This window comes from Culex quinquefasciatus, chromosome 2 (assembly GCF_015732765.1).
Source record: "Culex quinquefasciatus strain JHB chromosome 2, VPISU_Cqui_1.0_pri_paternal, whole genome shotgun sequence".
Taxonomy (NCBI): Eukaryota; Metazoa; Arthropoda; class Insecta; order Diptera; family Culicidae; genus Culex; species Culex quinquefasciatus.
In genome coordinates, this window is record NC_051862.1 from 143,774,729 (window position 1) to 143,796,158 (window position 21,430).

General features: G+C 41.9%; 6 protein-coding genes and 1 pseudogene across 8 annotated transcripts; 3 read left to right on the forward strand and 4 right to left on the reverse strand.

Annotated features, from left to right (window-relative positions):
- The first annotated feature begins 1,974 nt into the window (after positions 1–1,974).
- Positions 1,975–2,978, forward strand: LOC6046733 (cuticle protein 8). The gene is made up of 2 exons (XM_001863857.2): positions 1,975–2,033; positions 2,090–2,978. The coding sequence occupies exons 1-2, from the start codon at positions 2,022–2,024 to the stop codon at positions 2,903–2,905; spliced, it is 828 nt and encodes a 275-aa protein (XP_001863892.2). The 5' UTR covers positions 1,975–2,021; the 3' UTR covers positions 2,906–2,978.
- Positions 2,979–3,577: 599 nt separating this feature from the next.
- LOC6046734 (dynein regulatory complex subunit 3) lies at positions 3,578–6,191 on the forward strand. Its single transcript, XM_001863858.2, has 7 exons — positions 3,578–3,841; positions 3,895–4,357; positions 4,416–4,625; positions 4,686–4,826; positions 4,910–5,336; positions 5,408–5,547; positions 5,617–6,191. The coding sequence occupies exons 1-7, from the start codon at positions 3,661–3,663 to the stop codon at positions 5,774–5,776; spliced, it is 1,722 nt and encodes a 573-aa protein (XP_001863893.2). The 5' UTR covers positions 3,578–3,660; the 3' UTR covers positions 5,777–6,191.
- On the reverse strand, positions 5,756–10,841 carry LOC119766538 (cuticle protein 8-like). 2 transcript variants are annotated; one of them, XM_038251213.1, is made up of 2 exons: positions 10,798–10,841; positions 5,756–6,553 (listed from the first exon to the last, which is right to left on the reverse strand). In XM_038251213.1, the coding sequence occupies exons 1-2, from the start codon at positions 10,807–10,809 to the stop codon at positions 5,891–5,893; spliced, it is 675 nt and encodes a 224-aa protein (XP_038107141.1). In that variant the 5' UTR covers positions 10,810–10,841; the 3' UTR covers positions 5,756–5,890. The 2 variants fall into 2 exon arrangements, with proteins under 2 accessions (XP_038107141.1, XP_038107140.1); XM_038251212.1 differs by lacking the exon at positions 10,798–10,841 and adding an exon at positions 6,615–6,721.
- Positions 6,929–9,366, reverse strand: LOC6046735 (enoyl-CoA delta isomerase 1, mitochondrial). The gene is made up of 5 exons (XM_001863859.2): positions 9,229–9,366; positions 7,771–8,009; positions 7,567–7,713; positions 7,298–7,507; positions 6,929–7,245 (listed from the first exon to the last, which is right to left on the reverse strand). Exons 2-5 carry the CDS (start codon positions 8,005–8,007, stop codon positions 6,988–6,990), a joined length of 852 nt encoding a protein of 283 aa, XP_001863894.2. The 5' UTR covers positions 8,008–8,009; positions 9,229–9,366; the 3' UTR covers positions 6,929–6,987.
- Positions 9,929–10,878, reverse strand: LOC6046736 (cuticle protein 8). The gene is made up of 2 exons (XM_001863860.2): positions 10,798–10,878; positions 9,929–10,743 (listed from the first exon to the last, which is right to left on the reverse strand). Exons 1-2 carry the CDS (start codon positions 10,807–10,809, stop codon positions 10,006–10,008), a joined length of 750 nt encoding a protein of 249 aa, XP_001863895.2. The 5' UTR covers positions 10,810–10,878; the 3' UTR covers positions 9,929–10,005.
- Positions 10,879–11,831: 953 nt separating this feature from the next.
- On the forward strand, positions 11,832–12,725 carry LOC6046737 (annotated as a pseudogene). The gene is made up of 2 exons (XR_005276964.1): positions 11,832–11,882; positions 12,036–12,725. The product of XR_005276964.1 is annotated as a cuticle protein 8 (transcript).
- A 54-nt stretch (positions 12,726–12,779) lies between these two features.
- Positions 12,780–14,388, reverse strand: LOC6046738 (enoyl-CoA delta isomerase 1, mitochondrial). Its single transcript, XM_001863862.2, has 6 exons — positions 14,247–14,388; positions 13,731–13,998; positions 13,527–13,673; positions 13,250–13,459; positions 13,016–13,177; positions 12,780–12,958 (listed from the first exon to the last, which is right to left on the reverse strand). Exons 2-6 carry the CDS (start codon positions 13,965–13,967, stop codon positions 12,863–12,865), a joined length of 852 nt encoding a protein of 283 aa, XP_001863897.2. The 5' UTR covers positions 13,968–13,998; positions 14,247–14,388; the 3' UTR covers positions 12,780–12,862.
- Positions 14,389–21,430: the final 7,042 nt, after the last annotated feature.

A 21,430-nucleotide genomic window follows, 5' to 3' on the forward strand; every position in this document is an offset into this window, starting at 1 on the left:
CATAATTTTTATTTTCAAAATGGCAATCAATGTCTCAAATAATCTTTAAAAAAAAAACAAATACTTTTTTAATTGAAAAATCGAGACAAGAATGTGAAGATGGTTCAAATTGTGTAAAAAATTTATCGATGAAGAGTTAAGGGTTCTTAAGTAAAACTAGAGCATCTAAAATTTTCTTATACCGTTACAAAACGTAACTCCTCAATAAACTGAAATGTAACGCAGAAAGAATACAAAATTGGTATTGCACACGGATAGTAATACCGTCAGTGGGGGTGACTATGGGTCAAAAAACGATACACCTCTCGTAATTTCTTAAAAACAAAAACAATTTAAATAACATCGAAAAACTTTCAACGTAGATTTGTTTTTAGGTAGTTTACTAACATTTTCCCAAAATATGGTGGATTTAGATGAACACTACCTTAAATGCCAATAGTTTGAAAAATGACCCAATCTCACCTATTAGAGGGGGTGTGATTGGGTCAAATGAAACTAAACTGATGCTCAAATACAACGATATGGTAAAAACAAGTTATCCAACAGTGTTTCTTGTTCGAGGGAATCGTATTGACATGCTACAATGTTTGAAGTAGATATTTTCAAACATTTGGGTAGTTTTCGGGCAATTCCAACAAAAATATTAGAAAAATGATTTTTAGAGAGGTCATTTTTGGCCAAAATAACAGGATTTGATCTAGAAACGAGATTTTTTCAGCGAAGTCATCTTAAGATGTCACCTACACAACCCTTTTAACAGAATTTAGTTTCATTGAGAATAACCTGAGAAATGGTAAAATCCGTACAAAATCACTTTTACCCAATCTCACCCCCAAACCCAATGTCACCCCACTGACGGTATAATTTCAAACTAAATTTCTCTGCAAGTTTCAATATTAAATTTGCTTCGGTAACTTCAGCGTTCTGTGAATTCACTACGTGGATGATTTTTGACTAGCTATGGCGAAATACTCATCAACTAATGCGTTATTTAAAAAAATGGATTCATTTTCAAAAGTCATAAGCAATCTTTTTCTACATAATAGCACCTGAATCAGCTCAACTCTGGAGCAACGTTTTAAAGAAGTGTTAAGAGGTAGCTGGGGAGGCCAGTAATTGATTTACATTTTAAATTTAGTGAAAAAAATCTTGAAGCTTTAGAATTATCTCATGTTGCTCAAAAACTGTTTTTTATCTTCAACCAATTTGGACCATTTTTATTCCAATGTATCATGAAGAAATTTAAAAAAACTTTCAAGAAACAAAGAGCATTTTAAATGTCGGTTTTAAGTGTCATTGTGTTAACAGTAGAGTGTAACAAAAATAACTTTTTACTGACCTTCAAAGTTTGGCATTTTTTCGAAAATCGGCACCAGCAAAAAAGATATGCGTCGCACCTTGCGACGCCCGAGACGCCATTTGAATTTGCTGGGGCCATTTTTTCGAAAAAGGGCCAAACTTTGAAGGTCTGTAACGAGCTCTAGGATGCTCCAAACTTCAATGTAATATATACCAAAACATGCGCAATGATATGGCCTACACGCCAGAGATGTTTATGGTAGACGCATTGGTGGCCAAAGTGCCTCAAAAATAGACATTTTTTGAAAAAATGTGTTTTTATGGGTTAAATCCCATTTAAAATTGAAGAGCGGAGCGCTAGCTCCTGTTACGTCCAATCATGCTCATATTTCGGATTTGGGCTCAGTACACCCACCGAAAAAAATATTAATACACATGATCATCGTCCCACTTGATTAACCGAATACGAAAAAACAGGAATAGAAAGCACTCAAAATTACATGCGCAAGTGAACTGAACAATCTTGCCTGCCTACCTTGACAAGGTGGTTCAAAAATTTGAAGGTGATCGATTTTGGCCAGGCTCGTTGGTGATAGGGACACACCCCCAGTAAGGACTTTTTTTTATGCTGAAACTATATTGTATAAAAGTGTAACGATTCGTTCGAACTCAGTACAGTCGCTTGCTTCACTCAACAGAGCTTAAGGTTTATCAACAAAACAATGGCTTTCAAAGTAAGTTAATTTTATAGATTTCAATTTAAAAATTCTTACAAAATATTTCTTCACAGTTCGTTCTTTTCGCCGCCCTGGTCGCTGCCGTCAGCGCCGGTCTGATCCCTCAGCATGGACACGTCGGACACGCTTCGTCCCACCAGAGCTTCCAGCTGCACACTCCAACTCATCACCATGCCGCTCCGGTGCACCACGTGGCCGCTGTCCATGCCGCTCCGGTTCACCACGTGGCTGCCGTCCACGCTGCTCCAGTTCATCACACCATCGTGAAGGAAGTCGAACACCACGCTCCGGCCAACTACGAGTTCTCGTACGCCGTCCACGATGAGCACACCGGAGACATCAAGAGCCAGCACGAGACCCGCCATGGAGATGAGGTCCATGGTCAGTACAGTCTGATCGATTCCGACGGTCACCAGCGTATCGTTGATTACCACGCCGATCATCACTCCGGATTCAACGCCGTCGTCCGTCGTGAGCCAACCAACGTGAAGATCGCTCAGCCAGTGCACAAGGTCATTGCCCAGCCCGTCCATGTCCATGCTGCCCCAGTCGCCCATCACTCGTACTCCCATGCTGCCCCAGCTGTTGCTTACACTTCCCAGCACCACGCTGCCCCAGTTGCCCATCACTCGTACTCCCATGCTGCCCCAGCTGTTGCTTACACTTCCCAGCACCATGCTGCCCCACTTGCTCATCACTCGTACTCCCACGCTGCCCCAGCCGTGGCCTACACTTCCCAGCATCATGTTGCCCCAGTGGCCCATGCTACCATCTCCCATGTTGCACCGGTTGCCTACACCAGCGGACACGGACATGGACATCATGCCACCAGCCACATCAGCCAGATCAGCCACAACAGCCATTACTAAATGGAAATAGTTACCCACTTGATAGCCCAATTGCGTCGAAATAAAAGTACAAACCTGTTTAAGTAATATCAAAGAAATGAGTAATTTATTCATTGAATTTGGAATGAAAAAAACAAGGCTTCATTCATAGAATACGTCACGCTGAAATCAGTCATAATTTACCCCTCCTCCCCCTTTTGTCATTGAGGTAAGAACGCCATTTTGTGCAGCTCACAATGCCTCGCCTTTTGACCATCACAGATTTCCAAAATTCGTTTTTAATCCAGAGATATTCAATAAAAACCGAAAAAACTCCGTGCATTTTTGTCACTTTTCATATGAAAGAAGTTTCAATCTTGTCGTGCTATCTTGACACAGCCTGAAAATTGATGACAATTGGCCAAAGGGATTTCAGGTCAGAACGCGTTTGACACAGGTACGAGCTCAACTACCGTAAATCCCTCCCCCCTAAAGCGTGACATACTTAATGGATAACGGGACGCCTAAGACGTGACGGGATTTAAACAATCATTGTTATATTTTTATATTTTTTTAAAATAATTTTGATTCTTATTAAATCAGCTGGCTCAACTCAAACATGTTCTTACTCTCTTATTTTCAAGGAGGCACCACGTTACCAATAGTAACACTCACCGGTTCCCCCTTATTTATTTACCTGTTAGCAAGCAAGCGTCCTCATTGTCCTTCATAACGTTCGAAAAACTGTGTGAGAAACACATTTGCTGTAGAAATATCATAGATCTCCTCGTAAAAAAATGTCCAAAAAACTAGCCGCCGAAAACTCGATCCACAAGGAACAGGAACCGGGTGTGATCAACAATGACATGCTCACCAAAGCCATAATCGAGCAGGGCCACAAGGGTGAAGCGGGCCGGCTGGCCCGGATGGATCAGGTCCAGCTAGAGGCCATCACCGTCATCCGGTTGGAGTTCCAGAGTGAGTTTGCGGGGGTTTTGACTTTTTTGATATTGAATTTTATTTCAATGCAGACATCCTCAAGATCGATCATCTGTGGGTGCTGAAAAATCTGGAAGTTCTCTCGTTGGCCTTCAACAAGATTGACAAAATAGAAAACCTGCACCGGTTGGCCAAGCTGAAGGAGCTGAACCTTTCGTTCAACTTCATTGAGAAAATTGAAAATCTGGACAAGCTAGTTCGGCTGCGGACGCTGTCCATTTTTGGCAATCGTATCGCTAAGCTGCAGAACCTGGACCATTTGGAGAATCTGGTGATTCTAAGTGCCGGTAAGAACAACATCGCCACCCTTGACGGTATCGAGCGGTTGCGTTTTCTGAAGGACCTGCGCTCGTTGAATCTGGCGGAAAATCCAATTGCGACGGACGGGAGTAAACCGTTGAGGCTGTACGTTGCTTGTCTGTTGCCCCAGCTTAAGTACTATCAGTACGTGCTGATCAAACCGGAAGAACGAACTGCTGGAAAGGAGATGTTTTCGTGAGTTGGTTGATTTTTTTCGTTAGGGTTGCGAATTTGATTAATCATTTAATTTTAGTCGAGAAATTCAGGACATTTTGGAGCTAGAAAAGTACGAGATTGTTGAGAGGGAGAGAAGTGCCAAGGAAAAGGCCGATGAGGTGTACTTGTCCAAGAGTTTCGTTGAGCACTTGAACGGGCATCAGTTGTTTAGTTCTCTTTTCACCGGTGATCCTGACGGTGAAGCGTTGCTGGCCATCGGCAATGACGCGTTGGAGCTGAAGAATGAGTAATTAATGCGATGATGTTCGGCTATGTTGGGGGTCAACATTTGATTGATGGTTTTCAGGTACCAAGCAGAGGCATACGGATTCACGCAGAAAATCTACAAGATAGGCCTGGAGCAGTACGAGCGGCGCCAAGAGGAGCTCAAACTGTACAACAGCTGCATCGATTCGGAACGCAAGAAAGCCCAAAAACTCGGTCAAGAGTAGGTTTTGCGTTAAATTTGTGTTTGTTTTGTAGATCTCTAACGGACACACATGGTGTCATTATTTATGACTGTCGCCGCAGCATCATCAACCACTTTGTGGAGGTGTACAACCGTTTGTGCCCGCGGGTTAAACAGATCGTGATCAGCATGGACCGGGACGCCCTGAAGCATGTGGAGTCGCTGTCGGCACATCACGCGCTTCAGCCGTTGCTCGATGAACTTGAGCTGGCCAAGGACGAGTTCAACTCGGTCTTTGAGGACTCGTGGCACACGCTCATGAACATCGAAATGCAGCTGTTTGAGCGCACCGAGGAGGGCAATTCAAACTTTGAGAACACGATCAAAGAGATGACCAACGAGTTTATCGAGCAAGCCCAGGCTCAGTTTGTTCTGCTGCGCGAGGCTGAAACCAGCTTCAGCGAGGCACTGATCGGGGTCGTTCAGCAGTTCGTCACGTTCAAGGCCGCTTCCGGTCACGCGCACGAAATCCCACGTGCATTACAGGAGGTACAAACACGCACCATCCAAAAACACTTCTTACCAGTTGATTCAAATCACTCTGCTACGTTCTTCAACAGGCCCTGGAAGACAAGGACGTGATTGGCAATCTGGCCGCCGGAATGCGTGACAGTCACATGCAGTTGATTGACGCTCGCGAGGACAAGCTAATCAACCGAAGCCGAACCTGGGTGCGCGAGCTGTGTGACGGACTGCAGAAGTGAGTTGGGCGGTGCAATTTAATGTCACTCGCGTGACCTTAAACTGTTGTTACCTACTTCTCTTTTAGCTCCGAGATCAAGAGAAATCGCGCCAAGGTGCTGGAGATTACGTACTTCCTCGATCAGCATCGGCAGTACTTTTATGCTCTGTTTGAAGAGGTTATTCCGACGCAGGGCGAGAGGAAATCAGTTACGGCGAGAGTTCAATTTACGGTTGATAATAATTGATTGGTGTATTTTGCGATATTTTTATATTTATTTACAAGTCATGATCAATTAAACTATTTTGCGTGTTTGTACTACAAGGATCCGTCTAAAACTCATGATATCACAGTTTTCCAATTAATAGTGGCTGTTGTGGCTGATCTGGCTGATGTGGCTGGTGGCATGATGTCCATGTCCGTGTCCGCTGGTGTAGGCAACCGGGGCAACCTGGGAGATGGTAGCATGGGCCACTGGGGCTGTATGGTGCTGGGAAGTGTACGCGACAGCTGGGGCAGCATGGGAGAACGAGTGATGGGCGACTGGGGCAGCATGGACATGGACGGGCTGGGCAATGACCTTGTGCACTGGCTGAGCGATCTTCACGTGGGTTGGCTCACGACGGACGACGGCGTTGAATCCGGAGTGATGATCGGCGTGGTAATCGACGATACGCTGGTGACCATCAGAATCGATCAGACTGTACTGGCCATGGACCTCATCTCCGTGGCGGGTCTCGTGCTGGCTCTTGATGTCTCCGGTGTGCTCATCATGGACGGCGTACGAGAACTCGTAGTTGGCCGGAGCGTGGTGCTCGACTTCCTTCACGATCGTGTGATGGACTGGAGCAGCGTGGATAGCAGCCAAGTGGTGAACCGGAGCAGCATGGACAGCGGCCACGTGGTGCACCGGAGCGGAATGGTGCTGCTGGAAGCTCTGGTGCGACGAAGCGTGTCCAATGTGTCCATGCTGAGGGATCAGTCCGGCGCTGGCGGCAGCGACCAGGGCGGCGAAGAGAACGAACTAAAATTGCGATTCTTGATAAAATTTCTTGAAAATCTTATGGAAATGTTTAAATTCATACCTTGAATGCCATTCTTGCTGTGAATGTTGGATATGTTCTACTGGAGGTAACGCTTGTGAATGATCAACCAGAACAAAGAAATTCGTTTTTATACCGAAAGCTGAAAATTGTTCCCACCAGGGAAACGACCTTGAAGGGTGTGTCACTTTCTCCCAAAAACAGGATAGCAGAACGAAGTCGCTCGGTGTCATTGCTCCGCAAGCTGTTCTGTGCAAATCCAGTTCAACGAGCTTCCTCTCACCACTATTGATGTTAACGATATGGAGGGCAAACTTGCAAGATATACCGGTTTTCGAAGTATGATTAAAGCATTATTTTAAGACCAAACATATATTTTCCAATCACTTCAAATATTTGTTAAATAGATAACAAATCATTTTGATTTTCTAATTTTCAACGACTGCAGATATCCTACTAGCACATTCTGAAACTCTGATGACGTTACATGATTCGTCACAAAGTCAAGTTCTGCTTGTCTATAGTTTTGGAAATCCTCTATGTTCAACTTTCTAAGTTCGAGTTTCGTTTTATCTCTTACGACAGGAATCATATCCTTGAAAGAGTCCAGAAAAGCTACCGCCTTCAAAACTCCTTCGTCCTGGTTCGTCACCAGCTCGTCAATCATTCCCATCTGCAAGGGATAAAATTTTAGTGTCTTCTAGCAACATTGAAACTAAACTCACTTTCAATGCTTGTTCCGCGCTATACAGTTTGCCAGTAGTACAAGCAATCTCCGACATGCGTTCTCCAATAACTTTCGACATTGTAGTTTGCAACCACCTCGGAACCGGGAGACCCAAGACAGTTTCATTAAGCCCAATGCTGAAGTTGGGCTGCATCACACGATACTCGCAAGCTAAAGATATCATACATCCACCGGCGGGTGCATGCCCCTAAAAGCAAAAACTTGTTGAAATTTTGTTTTCTGCTCAACCTTAGAAAGCGCTTGTACGTTAATAACTGCAACCGTCGGAAATGATGTTCCATACAGTTTCATCCACGTGTCCTGCAAACTGGTCCAAAAGACCCTAAACTGTTCTGGGTTGGGGTTGACCATTTCCGTGAGTTCTAGCCCGGCGCAAAACACCTTGTTTGAAAACTAAAAAGCAAATATTTCAAAACATGTGCGAGCTACTCAAAACAAATTTGAAATTACCTTCGATGTCAATATCATGCCTCGTGCCTTGTCACGTTCCAAATCATCAATGGTACGCTGGATCGCCCTCATCAGTTCCAGATTCATAGCGTTGACAGGGGCTCGGTTCAGGGTAACTGTGGCGTATCCCGTCTTGGGGTCCATTTCGGTTACAACGGGTCCATTATTGGCAGCACTGCTGAAAGATCGCCTCAGCGCACGGCCCAATAGAGTCGAACTGGGCGTAGGACGAAGCATTTCTGAGGAGAAAATTGTTAATATTTAACTGAAACAATCTATCTTTTGAAAATTTGTAACTTTGCTGAATCAAGACCGAAAACAATGTTTTGAAGCAAGGGTTCTGTTTGCTCCTAGAAGCAGCGTTGCCACATGTACAGATATTTTTGGCACAGACCAAACACTCAAACTAATTATTTTTACAGTTAAAATACACTTGAGTAGTTTTTGTAAACTGCACTAAAAAGATAAACATTTTTTGCATCTTTTTACTTGTTTAGTTTTTGATAAAAATGATTTTCCTTAAAGTTATACTTGATTGAGTGTTTGGTCTGTGCCAAAAATATCTGTACGTGTGGAAAGCCTGCCTAGAAGACTCATTCACTCGCGATCGACAAATCGAACGCGACGAAAAACAGCTCTGACCGTTTCCTACCATTTGTCACTTCCACACCAATCTCTACCGAATACTCTCTTTTTCGCTCTCCCTCTCACTCGAATCGGATAGTGCAGCGAATTGCTCAGAGAGGCTGATTGCGCTATGCAATTTTGTTGATAACACAACACCAAAGTCGCATTTGACAGCAATTGAACGGTTGCGCGCTCCAGTTGGCAATGATTCGTTCAGCAATGAGTGAGTAATTTTTGACGTTTTAGTCTAAAACCAGGTTGTAAAGTGTTCAGTGTTGAAAATTCGGCGAATATGAATAAGACTGCTGAGAAAAGCCTCTATCCTCAAATAATCATTACTAGCTGCCACACCACAGAGTATTCTGTGGTCACTAGTTTTTTTGAGGGCTACCGCTCGATGACAGCTAACATATTTCGCAGGGACAGTGACAGCTCGAGCTCGATTTTCGTTTTCATCACTGGAGTTTTTTTTTTTTTTTTTTGAAAAGGTCCAATAAACCAAATTTCCAGTTTTTTGCTTTTTGGGTGTTTTTGAAACCGCCTTGAGTCAGGGGTATCAAAAAACACCCAAAAAGCAAAAACTGAAAATTTGGTTTATTGGACCTTTTAAAAAAAACTCAAGAATTATCGAAACCATGTTTTGCTGCACAAAGTCAGTTGCGACACGCTACGTTTTGTCTTTGCGGCAAAAACAAATCTACAACATTGTCATGCAACATTTTATGGTTACTGATAACATTCACTAGTGTCTATAGCACGTTATTTATTTTAACTTTCTCAACAATACAACAGTGATGATCATTCTATTGCGATGGGCTGCTTGTTACTTACGAGGATTAGACTGAGTATTGTCTGTTCAAGTTAAAAATAATAAACGAAGATGTCACAAAACATCACGGGTGAGCACAGTACAGAGTTGTATCTTCCAGCGAACCAAGATGTGAACTGACTTATCAGGAATACAAATATGAGCTGCTCGCGATAGCTATTAAAGGAAGGCTGTCAATTTATTTGTTTTATTTCATTATTTGCAATAAATCAGTAAATGCGTTGTAGTTTTAATGAGGAGAGGTAAAGAAGTTAAAGATATCTATTCATTCGTTCATGTCAATCATTAAGGAACACGTTGTTTGTAATTTAAACAATACCAAGATTGCAGTAAGATCATTGGAGCTCGTCACCTAATAATTAACATCTTGACAGCCAAGTGATCTCTGACCGTTACATCATTCAATGATTCAAAGCAAACCGCTACAAGTTGCTTTATCACTTTGCTTGACGATTTCCTAGTATTTTATTTGGGGTTGGGGGCATTTTGAAACCAACCCAAACGTAAAATCACATAAAAAGCACATAACGAAGCTTCACAAAATGTCAATAATTGCAATGTGCTTTAAATGCGTTTTCTTACATGAAATGCCAAAAATATTGCAAACATAATTTCTGCAAAAAGTTAAACTTCTCCCGTTTTCTTATCATTGACTCTAAGGAACAATATTGTGATACTTCAGGAAAGTAAATATCGCCTAAATTTGTATGATATTACTTAAACATGTTTGTACTTTTATTTCGACGCAATTGGGCTATCAAGTGGGTAACTATTTCCATTTAGTAATGGCTGTTGTGGCTGATATGGCTGGTGGCATGATGTCCATGTCCGTGTCCGCTGGTGTAGGCAACCGGCGCAACATGGGAGATGGTAGCATGGGCCACTGGGGCAACATGGTGCTGGGAAGTGTAGGCCGCAGCTGGGGCAGCGTGGGAGTACGAGTGATGAGCAAGTGGGGCAGCATGGTGCTGGGAAGTGTAAGCGACAGCTGGGGCAGCATGGGAGTACGAGTGATGGGCGACTGGGGCAGCATGGACATGGACGGGCTGGGCAATGACCTTGTGCACTGGCTGAGCGATCTTCACATGGGTTGGCTCACGACGGACGACGGCGTTGAATCCGGAGTGATGATCGGCGTGGTAATCAACGATACGCTGGTGACCATCAGAATCGATCAGACTGTACTGGCCATGGACCTCATCTCCGTGGCGGGTCTCGTGCTGGCTCTTGATGTCTCCGGTGTGCTCATCGTGGACGGCGTACGAGAACTCGTAGTTGGCCGGAGCGTGGTGCTCGACTTCCTTCACGATCGTGTGATGGACTGGAGCAGCGTGGATGGCAGCCACGTGGTGAACCGGAGCAGCATGGACAGCGGCCACGTGGTGCACCGGAGCGGCATGGTGATGAGTTGGAGTGTGCAGCTGGAAGCTCTGGTGGGACGAAGCGTGTCCAATGTGTCCATGCTGAGGAATCAGTCCGGCGCTGGTGGCAGCGACCAGGGCGGCAAAAAGAACAAACTGTGAAGAAATATTTTGTATTTTTTTTTAGACAAATCCATTAAATGAACTTACTTTGAAAGCCATTGCGATAAGTTATCAGTAGTGAACGGTTTGACTAGCAAACTGAGAATATTCTCCAAAGTTCACACCCCCTGGTTTTATACCATATCATCTAGAGAAAAAGCACCCAAAAACTGCCCTTGAAATTTACTTCTGTGCAGTACCAAACAAGCCCTCCCATCTCGAACGACACTTTCCCGAAAATGGGATCGATGTCCTCCTCCGCATCCTACGTCGTACTGGTTCATTCATGACGTAGCGCCGGTCACCGACCGCTACTGGACTGTTGCTGCATCGCAGTGTTGCAACTGAGCGACCTTAAACTAGTTCCAGTGCGGTAAAATGTAGCAAAAGTTGCAGGTTCAGTTGTAACCCTGAAGGAATTCCACTTCCTTCGCGGGAGTTTGATGAAGCGGTGAAACCTGTTTTACTTTGCCCAAAAAGTACGGTACACAATCACTTGCGCGTGAATACAAGTGGAATCACTTTTTTGAAAAGAAAGCTGGATTTATTGACCATTAATCTAACACCTATATTAATTGTTGGTGTCGACTTAAATGAACCATTCTAGATACGCTCATAAAGATTATTCAAGTTGATGTAATTGAGAATTTTTATAAAGAAGCTAAAGTATTTTGCAATTGATCAAACATTCACAGAACATGTTGCATGTGATTCCAGATACTTAGTGCAACACTTTCCTAATAATTTATCTAAGTGCATTAGAGCCTATAAGACGCTTAACATTACACCAAAAAATAAGATTTTGTAATTCCAAAAACCAATTGATTAAAATGGTCTTGGTTCGTTTAGTTGGAGGCTTGCCTGTTCTGTATCGAATAGTGAAAGGATTTCGAGGTCGGTATAATTGTTTTGTCACAGAATGTTCAACTGAATCAGTGACGCCGATCGGTCCCGTTCTGCTATCCTGTGAATTTCCAGTTTAAAGGAGAAAGTGACACACCCTCCAAGGTCGATCCTGTAGTGGGAACGATTTCCAGCTTTCGGTATAAAAACGAATTTCTTTGTTCTGGTTGATCATTCACAAGCGTCACCTCCAGTAGAACATATCCATTAAAGCAAGAATGGCATTCAAGGTATAAATAATGACATTTCTATGTGATTATCAAGAAATTTTAACAAGTATGGCGTTTTCAGACAAATCTGTCACCGCGCCACCATTGGTTTTGCTTCCGCGCCACAGGAGCGCGGTGACAGATTTCTCTAATATCCGTATATCGCAATTCCAGTTTGTTTTGTTCGCCGCCCTGGTCGCTGCCGCCAGCGCTGGACTGATTGCTCAGCATGGACACATTGGACACGCTTCGTCCCACCAAACTTTCCAGCAGCACCATTCCGCTCCGGTTCACCACGTGGCTGCCATCCACGCTGCTCCAGTCCGTGAAGGAAGTCGAGCACCACGCTCCGGCCAACTACGAGTTCTCGTACGCCGTCCACGATGAGCACACCGGAGACATCAAGAGCCAGCACGAGACCCGCCATGGAGATGAGGTCCATGGTCAGTACAGTCTGATCGATTCCGATGGTCACCAGCGTATCGTCGATTACCACGCCGATCATCACTCCGGATTCAACGCCGTCGTCCGTCGTGAGCCAACCCACGTGAAGATCGCTCAGCCAGTGCACAAGGTCATTGCTCAGCCCGTCCATGTCCATGCTGCCCCAGTCGCCCATCACTCGTACTCCCATGCTGCCCCAGCTGTTGCTTACACTTCCCAGCACCATGTTGCCCCAGTGGCCCATGCTACCATCTCCCATGTTGCCCCGGTTGCCTACACCAGCGGTCACGGACATGGACATCATGCCACCAGCCACATCAGCCAGATCAGCCACAACAGCCATTACTAAATGGAAATAGTTACCCACTTGATAGCCCAATTGCGTCGAAATAAAAGTACAAACATGTTTAAGTATTATCAAATCAATTGTATGTGTTGATTTCTTCCAGTTTTTGATTTTTTTCAAAACACAAGTTTATAGAAAATTTGACACAAACTGCCTGTATTTATGGAAAACTAAACAAAACATGAAATGCATCAGACTTTTTATCACTAGATTATTTTGCAGACTTTGCCTTCAATGCTTCGAGGTACATTTCCAGTCCCTTCTGGACCTTGGGTTGTGTGACTGCATACACGAACAAATCGATATCCTATAAGAAAGATACGTCAATGTTAATCCAACAGGAATCTCAACCATCTCAACTCACCTGAGTTCTGTTATCTTCCAGTTCCATAATATCCTTGCTACGAAGAGCCTGTTTGGTCATCGATCTAGCTTGGGGTGAAATCTTTTTGAATTTGTCCAAAAAGGCCGTAGCTTTAGCGATCGCGTCCTCCTTGCTCGTAGCTACCTCATCAACCAGGCCAACCTACACGATCAAAAAATATATCAAACCATTCGTCACAGCTCAGTGATGCAAATCCACAAAAGGGCTTCTTACCTCAAGGGCTTCATCCGTGGTGAAGAGCGTTCCCAGCGTCAGCGCCATTTCGGCGTCCCGGCGGGACATGGCGTTACGCATCGATGCCATAAACCACGTCGGTGCCACAATTCCCAGCCGAGTCTCGTTCAGCCCGATCGTGTAGTTCTGGCACATGACCCGGTACTCGCAGCACAGTGACAGCAGACAACCTCCTGCAGGGGAATGACCCTATTGGGTGGGGGAGATAACGAGGTGTGATATGGTTGATAGGGTTGATAAGGTCATGTTCACTTACGTTGATCGCAGCCACCGTTGGGAACGGTGATCCGTACAGCTTGAACCAGACATCCTGCAGAGTAGACCAAAACTCCTTCATGCGATCGACTTTTGGTTTGTACATCTCCATAATGTCTAATCCTGCGCTGAACACACTTTTAGAAGACTACAAAAGAAATTAGTTAATTCTACATCAAAACATATATAATTCCATAACATGTACCGATGTCAGTATCATCCCTCGCGACTTGTTGTTCTGCAGGTCATCCAGCGTCTCCGAAATGGCCGTCAACAGCTCCAGGTTGAGACTGTTGACCGGTGGACGGTTCAGCGTGACCGTCGCATATCCGGTCTTGTCGTCCACCTCGGTGATGACCAACTTATCCGCAGCACTACTGCAGAACCGCGATCCGGTCACACCGAGGCGGGTCGTCGACGCACGGAGCACGGAACGTAGCATGATGGTGAACTAAACGACTCAAGACTGAAAACTGTAGAAAGCCGGTTATGAAATGCGCACACTTATACAGGTATTGACTTGAGCCCGCAGACAAACAGAGAGATACGAGACATGGGACGTAAACATGGACTTTGAACTTTCACTGTCTCTTGATGACTGTTGTACTGCAAGTGCATTGAAGCAAATCGATCTTTGGCGATAAGTTCAAACTAGTAATCCCAATATACACTGATTTAACAATATATCGAAAATTTCTTAAAAATCACCATCATTACTTACCAAAAACGGTAAACTAAGCTGAAACGATGACTGTAATCTACACGGCGAATACAAAATGTCAGAGTCAATAAGCTCAACGGGCTCATCAGCTCTACGAGTGATACCAAGTGAGTTTGGGTGCCGGTCAGTTGTGGAATAACTGGGAAACATGTGTTGCCAAGCTTGGAAGTTGAACGCTGCTTATTGCTTGAAAGTTGTACACAAAAAGCAACACTTAACCGGGACAATTCGTTGGTTTCTTATCACCCAACATCTATCGAGAATATATCTCGAGTAAATTTTCATGTCAGCATATTTGCGATGGATTGTTCTTTGCAAGTAGGTTGAAATGAAAATTAACTCTAATTATTGTTTTGTATTCCTTTAAAACCCCTACCTAAGGCTTCATCCATAAAGTACGTCACGCTAAAATCAGCCAAAAAAAAGTACACTCAATCTCCAGTGGTTGGTCACTTTTTTGTTTGACACTTTTTTAGTTTGTACCCCAAACTAAAAAGTCTACGAATTGTCACTTTTTACACGGCGCTCACTCATACTATCAAAACAAACTTTTGGTAGTGTGTGTGAACTCCGTGTAAAAGGGGTGTCAAATTAAAAAGTGACCCCTTTCGTTTGACAACAGTTGGTGTCAAACCATCGGGGTTTGAGTGTAGAGTAAAAAGTTACAGTAACATTAATAAGTCAACAGAGTTTAAAAAATAATTTCGTTAGAAATTGATATTTGAAAACCCGGGGCGACTTTGAAGGTCGATGGGTTCCTTATAAATTTCAACTTTAAAGTGTGCAAATTGAATTAATGACATCAAATTGATCATTATTAAGATTTCATTTAATGTTTCATCAAAAAAACAAGTTTTTGATGGTATAACTAAGATTATTAACTTTTAATAACATTTATTCAATTAAAGGATAAGCAAATATAAGTTCAAAGTTTGATCAAAATAACTCGAAATCGATCTCTTAAAAAAATCTCCCATTAAATCCAAGTTTGTAGCACAGACAAACAGACGGGACACTCGAGTGCCAAACCATCGTCCTTCTAAAACGGTTATTTCAAATGCAATTTTGTTTCGGCATCCACTCACCCGGCGCTGATGTCGCTGCTGTCGTGACAGCTCGCCCGTCTTTTCTAAGTGTGTGTGATGTGTGTTTTTAAGTTGAGCTTGAGCACGTGTGAGGCAGCAAATGAAAACAAAACAATTATGATGGAATTCAAGAATTCTAACGATGATCCACAATCCAGGATTTGCTGGACAAGATTGGGGCAGTCTTGGTCAGGGTCATATGAGCGGCTGACTAACGAAGACATACCTTTTGCCCCACTATTAATCCGGGAGGACTTCTCAACAGCCCGCCGATGTTGAGGCTGCTGCTGGGGCGCCCGATACTGCGGAGGAAGCCGGATCCTATGGTGGAGTCATCTCCTTCGGAGCAACCTGATGCTTATCCTTTTGTCCTTTTGGCGATGTTGCGTCGATCGTGGGCGCCACTCAATCTTCTTCTACAGTTGAGTTTCTTTGATTCTGTTTCGATGTATGATTTTGTGGTAGCGTTTTTTGCAATCTTTGCGACTTTTTGCTTTTGTTGTTTGGCGCAACTTAACTGCTCCGTGGACACGTTCCCCGCGGATGTTTCCAAACGCCCATCATGGGGACCAATTCTGGTAGATTTGAATTGGATTTTTTTCTATTTCAGCGGTCACTACTGGTGTTTTCGTGACCAGGGGTATTGAGATTTCGGCGGAGGAGGAATCTTCGACAGAATTTGGAAGCAACGGGAGGACCAGTTTTTTTATTCTCTGTCGTTGCGGTTGTGTTGCGTCGGTGCTGATGCTGCCGCATGATTTGGCACATGAAGTTCTTCCATTGGAAACGGAACCAACCGTGGAACCGACCCACCGTCATCTTCGGCCATCGGGTACTGACGATCAGCAACAACAAAATTATTTCGATCAGCTGATTATGTTTACAATCGTTATGGCTTGATTGTCTCACGCATACATTGACATGACACATGACAGTGAAGGGTATTGGTATTGGTATGTTTGGGCTGCGCTTCGGCATCAGCTCACCAGGCAGCGCTGGCGTCGCCGTGATTTGGTGGTTTGATGAACGACGATGGATTTCAATAATAATTTGTATGGAGAGTCACGTCTGTTTGTCTGTGTTTGTAGCATCTATTTTTTTTTATTTGATGCGACAATCAAAAGGATCACAAAGATGCCCATATGTAGCGGTTGCCTAGAATTACAGTGGCTCAGTCATCGGGAAATGATTTATAAGTTATACAAATTTATTTAAAAAATGGTTCTGCTGAAAATGCCTATAAATCTGAAAATATGTTTGATTTCTGTTTCAATAACACCTGCTGTAGTGTATTGGAACAACATTAGTTTATTTTTTTGTAATTTATTTTTCCCATCAAAAATTAAAACAAACGAGTTTTTCCATTATAAATTACGAATTTTTAAACAAACTAAGGCCGTTGCAAATACAGTTCAGTTGTGCAGCACTAGAAAAGGTATTTTTTTCGGTGAATTTCGTCAATACTTAGATATTCTGAAAACAAATGATTGCAAAACAACTTGCAGACCTGTGTAAAATGCAAAAAATTGCAACTACTTTAATGGGGCAACAAACATCAATTTTTCAAAAAAGGATTTCAATTACAAAAATGTGCGAAAAATCTTCAATTCCTGAATTCGTGAATAATTTTATTCATGACTTCGTGATACTTTTCATGATTCCATGATTGTATTCATGAAATCGTGCATGAATTCATGAATTTTATTGCTGGCTAAATTTTGATTACGAATATTCATGAATTTACGTATACCTTAGCGAAAAATCTACAGTAAAAAATATCTATTTTGAGTCAACAAACCAAATTTCTAAAAACTTTAACTATTTTATCGATTACAAAATTTGATTAATATTATAAAATGATGTTAAAAAATCCACTAAAATTAATATGAACTTTGAGAATAAATCATAATTGCACACGGAGAAAAAAGTGTTCCCAAAATCGTGAACAAGCGTTCATCAAAAAGGGGAACCATTTTCATGAACGCTTGTTCACGATTTTGGTAACCCTTTTTTCTCCGTGTAACCATCAGTCGTTTTGATAATATTAACATAATAAAATGAAAGCCTCCTCAGGTTATGGTGCCTAATATCACTTGTTTGGAAGATTAATTTAGATAACTGTCGTATAATAGTTACTATCTGAAGAAAATTTACTTCATAGAAGACATAAGATTAATAAATATCTATTACAAACTTTACAAGATTTATGCTTCGTTTTTGCTGTTGAATATGCTTGGTATGTAGGCCAATAGATATTTTCTAAGAAATAAAATGATGAATCTTTATCAACATCTTCAATCGAAGCCTTTTATGTTGCACCCTCACTCGCAACATAAACCCAACCAGCCAGCATAACTCGCACGCAACTTTCCGTAGCATGCAATCGACCAGCTGTCCGAACCAGCGCGATCAAACTCTCAAATTGACAAGACTGCTGCTGAGCATGTATGCGAACCACACATACCACCCCCTAGCATTGCTTTTTTCGCTAGTATTGGTAACGTCGCAGGCCATCGTCCAAATTATAGATTTCCAGCGAGCAGCGAGTGAGTATCGTCCGCCAGTGTCATTTAAAAAGTGGTGCAAATAAGTTATGAGCTTACCTCCCCGCGGATACAGCAGTTCAAGAATTAAACGTAAAGAAAATCAGCAACCATTGCGTATCAACATGCCGTCAATAAGCTTTAACATGCGGTGAGTAATTTGAGATTATTTTTAAGCAAGTTTATCAGGATCCGCCATAGTGGGGAGTTCCTTGTAACACGAAGGACGAATGTCCTTGACAAGGATAAAATCAGCGAAATTCGTGCAATACAAAAAGGTACAGCTGATTTGCACAATTCAGCTGACGGCACGTAAATTTCCGTGCAATTTTGTGCAATTTCACAAGAAAAATATCGATCCCAGTGGAAAATTACCAACTTTTTTCACTTTTTTTCTGTGCGATGTGACTCACACACAAAAAAAAGAGTCAGGTTGAAAACATTTCCATCGCGATGGACGTCTTCTGCACGATAAGTGCCGAGCGCCATTTTGTTTTTTTCGTAATTTCACTATTCGCGCTGCATTATATACGCTTATAGTGTATAGTTATGGCCCGCGATCGCTGCTTTTGTGTCTACACAACACACATCGCCGTTGTCGTGGTCGTCGTCGTCGTTGCCATGGGCCGCGAGTCTGCGTACTTTTACTACGTCATGTCTCAGATGTTTTGACTTCCGCCCCCCTCGTGGCATGAAGCCGAGCAAAGGTTTATTTTTTTTTGCTTTTTGTTTTTGTCTCTTCGTGCTGGAATTTTGATATGTTTTTTACTCTATTTTGACGGAATCCCGAACGATTGGGGTGTGTGTGTGTTTGTGAATCAACAAATCGCGAGATCCGTGGAGGGTTCAGTCCTTGCAGATGTAAAAACGTGGGGCGCGTCACCGATTTTGAGTGCTAATGTACCGATTTAAAAATGGTGAAATTGATAGAGCTCATATAGACATCAAGGACGCTGTAATGGCTGATAACACGTGTGCGTGCGTGGTGGTGATTAGAAACCTTTCAAAAGTCGTTGAATGTTATTAGATTATGGAGCCACGTTAGCCGGTTTAGTTTTTTTTATTGTATATCATTACTGAATAAATCATTCCATTTTTATGCTATTTTTTTTTTCAAGCAAATAGTAGTTGCAAACAATTTGTGGCTTGAAATATTATGAATAGTTGTTTCTCGAATACTTTTTGAAAAAAAAACTGGCTCAATCAATCAAAAGTCAAGTCAAACTTTTTGATATTGAACCATACATTGGGTAGGTCTTGAGGTAGGGTAGGGTCGACGTTGCTTTATATGGACTTTTACCTTAATTGGACTTACCAATCTAAATTCAATACAATTTTGTAATTAATCGAAAATTTACCAAAATAAATCATTTTTTCTTCTCCAAAGTTATTATTTCAAGAATAAATTTTCAAAACAACCATTGTGTCATAGGTTTCCTTAGATAGGACCTTTTGAAAATTTAATCTAGATTTATATAATTTCTAAAAAAAAGTGTCCAAGTTGCACTTGGCATGTTTGATAAATGCTTGATTTTTTTGCAATCTTTTTAAGATACTTGATATTTAAATTAAATTGATGCAGGGTGATTCTCCGCCAACTCACACAATTTAAATTTTAAAAAAAAAATTTCTAATATTTTAAAATAACAATATTTTCAGAGTTCAACATCTGGAGTTATTTTTCTTTTTTTTTTTTTTTGAAAAGGTCCAATAAACCAAATTTTCAGTTTTTGCGTTTTGGGTGTTTTTAGTAACCCTGACTCAAGGCGGTTTCAAAAAACCCAAATTTGGTTTATTGGACCTTTTAAAAAGACTGCATAATAGTCATTTTAATACAAACAGTCACTTTTTATTTGTATTCAAACACAAAAATTGAGATTTTGTTGGGTTTTATTTAATTCTCATCTGGAAATTCCCCAAAAAATAACTGAATTTTGACTGTTTTGGTTGTGTTGTTCAAAAAATCGCAGCACGGTCAAATGGTTTTTTACCATTCTGTGTTACTCAAAAATTTAAAAAAAAATCCAAACATGTTTATTTTTTCTTTTTTCAAATAAATTTGGCACGGCTCATACAAAGGATGTATCGAGAATTATGTTTATGTTTGCGCGATCTGGGAGTCGCGATGAGGGGTTGAAGTACAAGCCAACTCAGCGGGGTTTTTTTGGACAGTTACATTTTTTTTCTAGAAATCGTCCCATCAATACATAAATCCTTGCCGAAGATTCCAAATCGATCAGTAAAACATGTTTTAAGGTACCGATTGTTTAAATATATGGCACTTTTTTCTCTGAAAGAATCGTTCTTCTTGAATTTACAAAAGCTTTTCAATGAAAACTGAAGAGTAATTGCATAAATGTTATTGTCTTTTGCAAATATTTTCTACCCATACTCATACCCAACATTGATAATGTTATTTCCTTCTTTCCAGTAATAATTTATGTTATTCCTAAATTTAATACAAAACGATTTTTTTATGGATTTTAAGTTAAGAAAAATTGTGAAGCATGGAGATGAATGAATGAATGGAAATTAAGGATTTGGACTAAAAACTGTTAAAAACGGCTTCTTACCTTTTGTACTGAATTTGAAAGCTTTCTTGATGAATAAAAATATTGAACCAAATGTATGCGTTGTGTATGCGTTCAAAAAGTATTTTGATACTAACGTCAGTCTATAAAAAAACCATTGTAATTTGATTTAAAACTATATGGAAAAATGCCTTCTTGCCTTGGGAAAAAACCGGGAAAACCCGGAAAATTGAAAATCCACCACCCTGGGTTAGTCCAGGGCCAGCATTAACTTCCTCATCCGACGAAATGCGTGATCAGACAAATCTCGTCTCGAAAAATGCCACCGGGACCTTCTTGGATCGAACCCAGGCCGGCTGGGTGAGAGGCAACCACGCTTACCACTACACCACGGGTCCCGGCAAATTTTCTATTGATAAAAATTAAATTTAAAAACACCTCTCCAAGGTACAGATTTTCTAATATTCACCATTTTTTAAATAAAAGCCCCAAGACAATTACTCCTTACTTTCTAGCAATAAATAAACAAAATTCCAGTGTAACATCGCCATCATCCTTCAAAGTCACTCCCTTTTATTTGCAAGGTAACGACATTCCAGCCCAACATTGGAGACATCAAATTGAAGGTTCTGTTTGCAAATTTGAATGTCAACAATAAATTCACAGAACATTCCGGCCGGCCCGAAGTGAGCTCGCAACGACGATAGTGTAGGCCAAACCGACGAGTCAATCTATCGGCCGAGAATGTTCCAGAAGAAATGACGACGGCAAGCTCGTATTACATCGCGATGCACTTGCATGAGCAGACTCTCGCTCGTCTTTGTAAAGTGCCTACGTGACAATTCTGCCTGTAAGCGAAAAGGGCGGCTGCAATTGAGGTGACATGGTGTGGTGTACAGTTGATTTATTTATTGACTGTTTGTGTTGTGGTTGTGACGAAACGAACCCTGAAGAGCTCGGATAGGGCGAACCAAATGTAAACAACTTGGTCTCGTTGTTATTGATGTTAATGAATCATGGCGGAA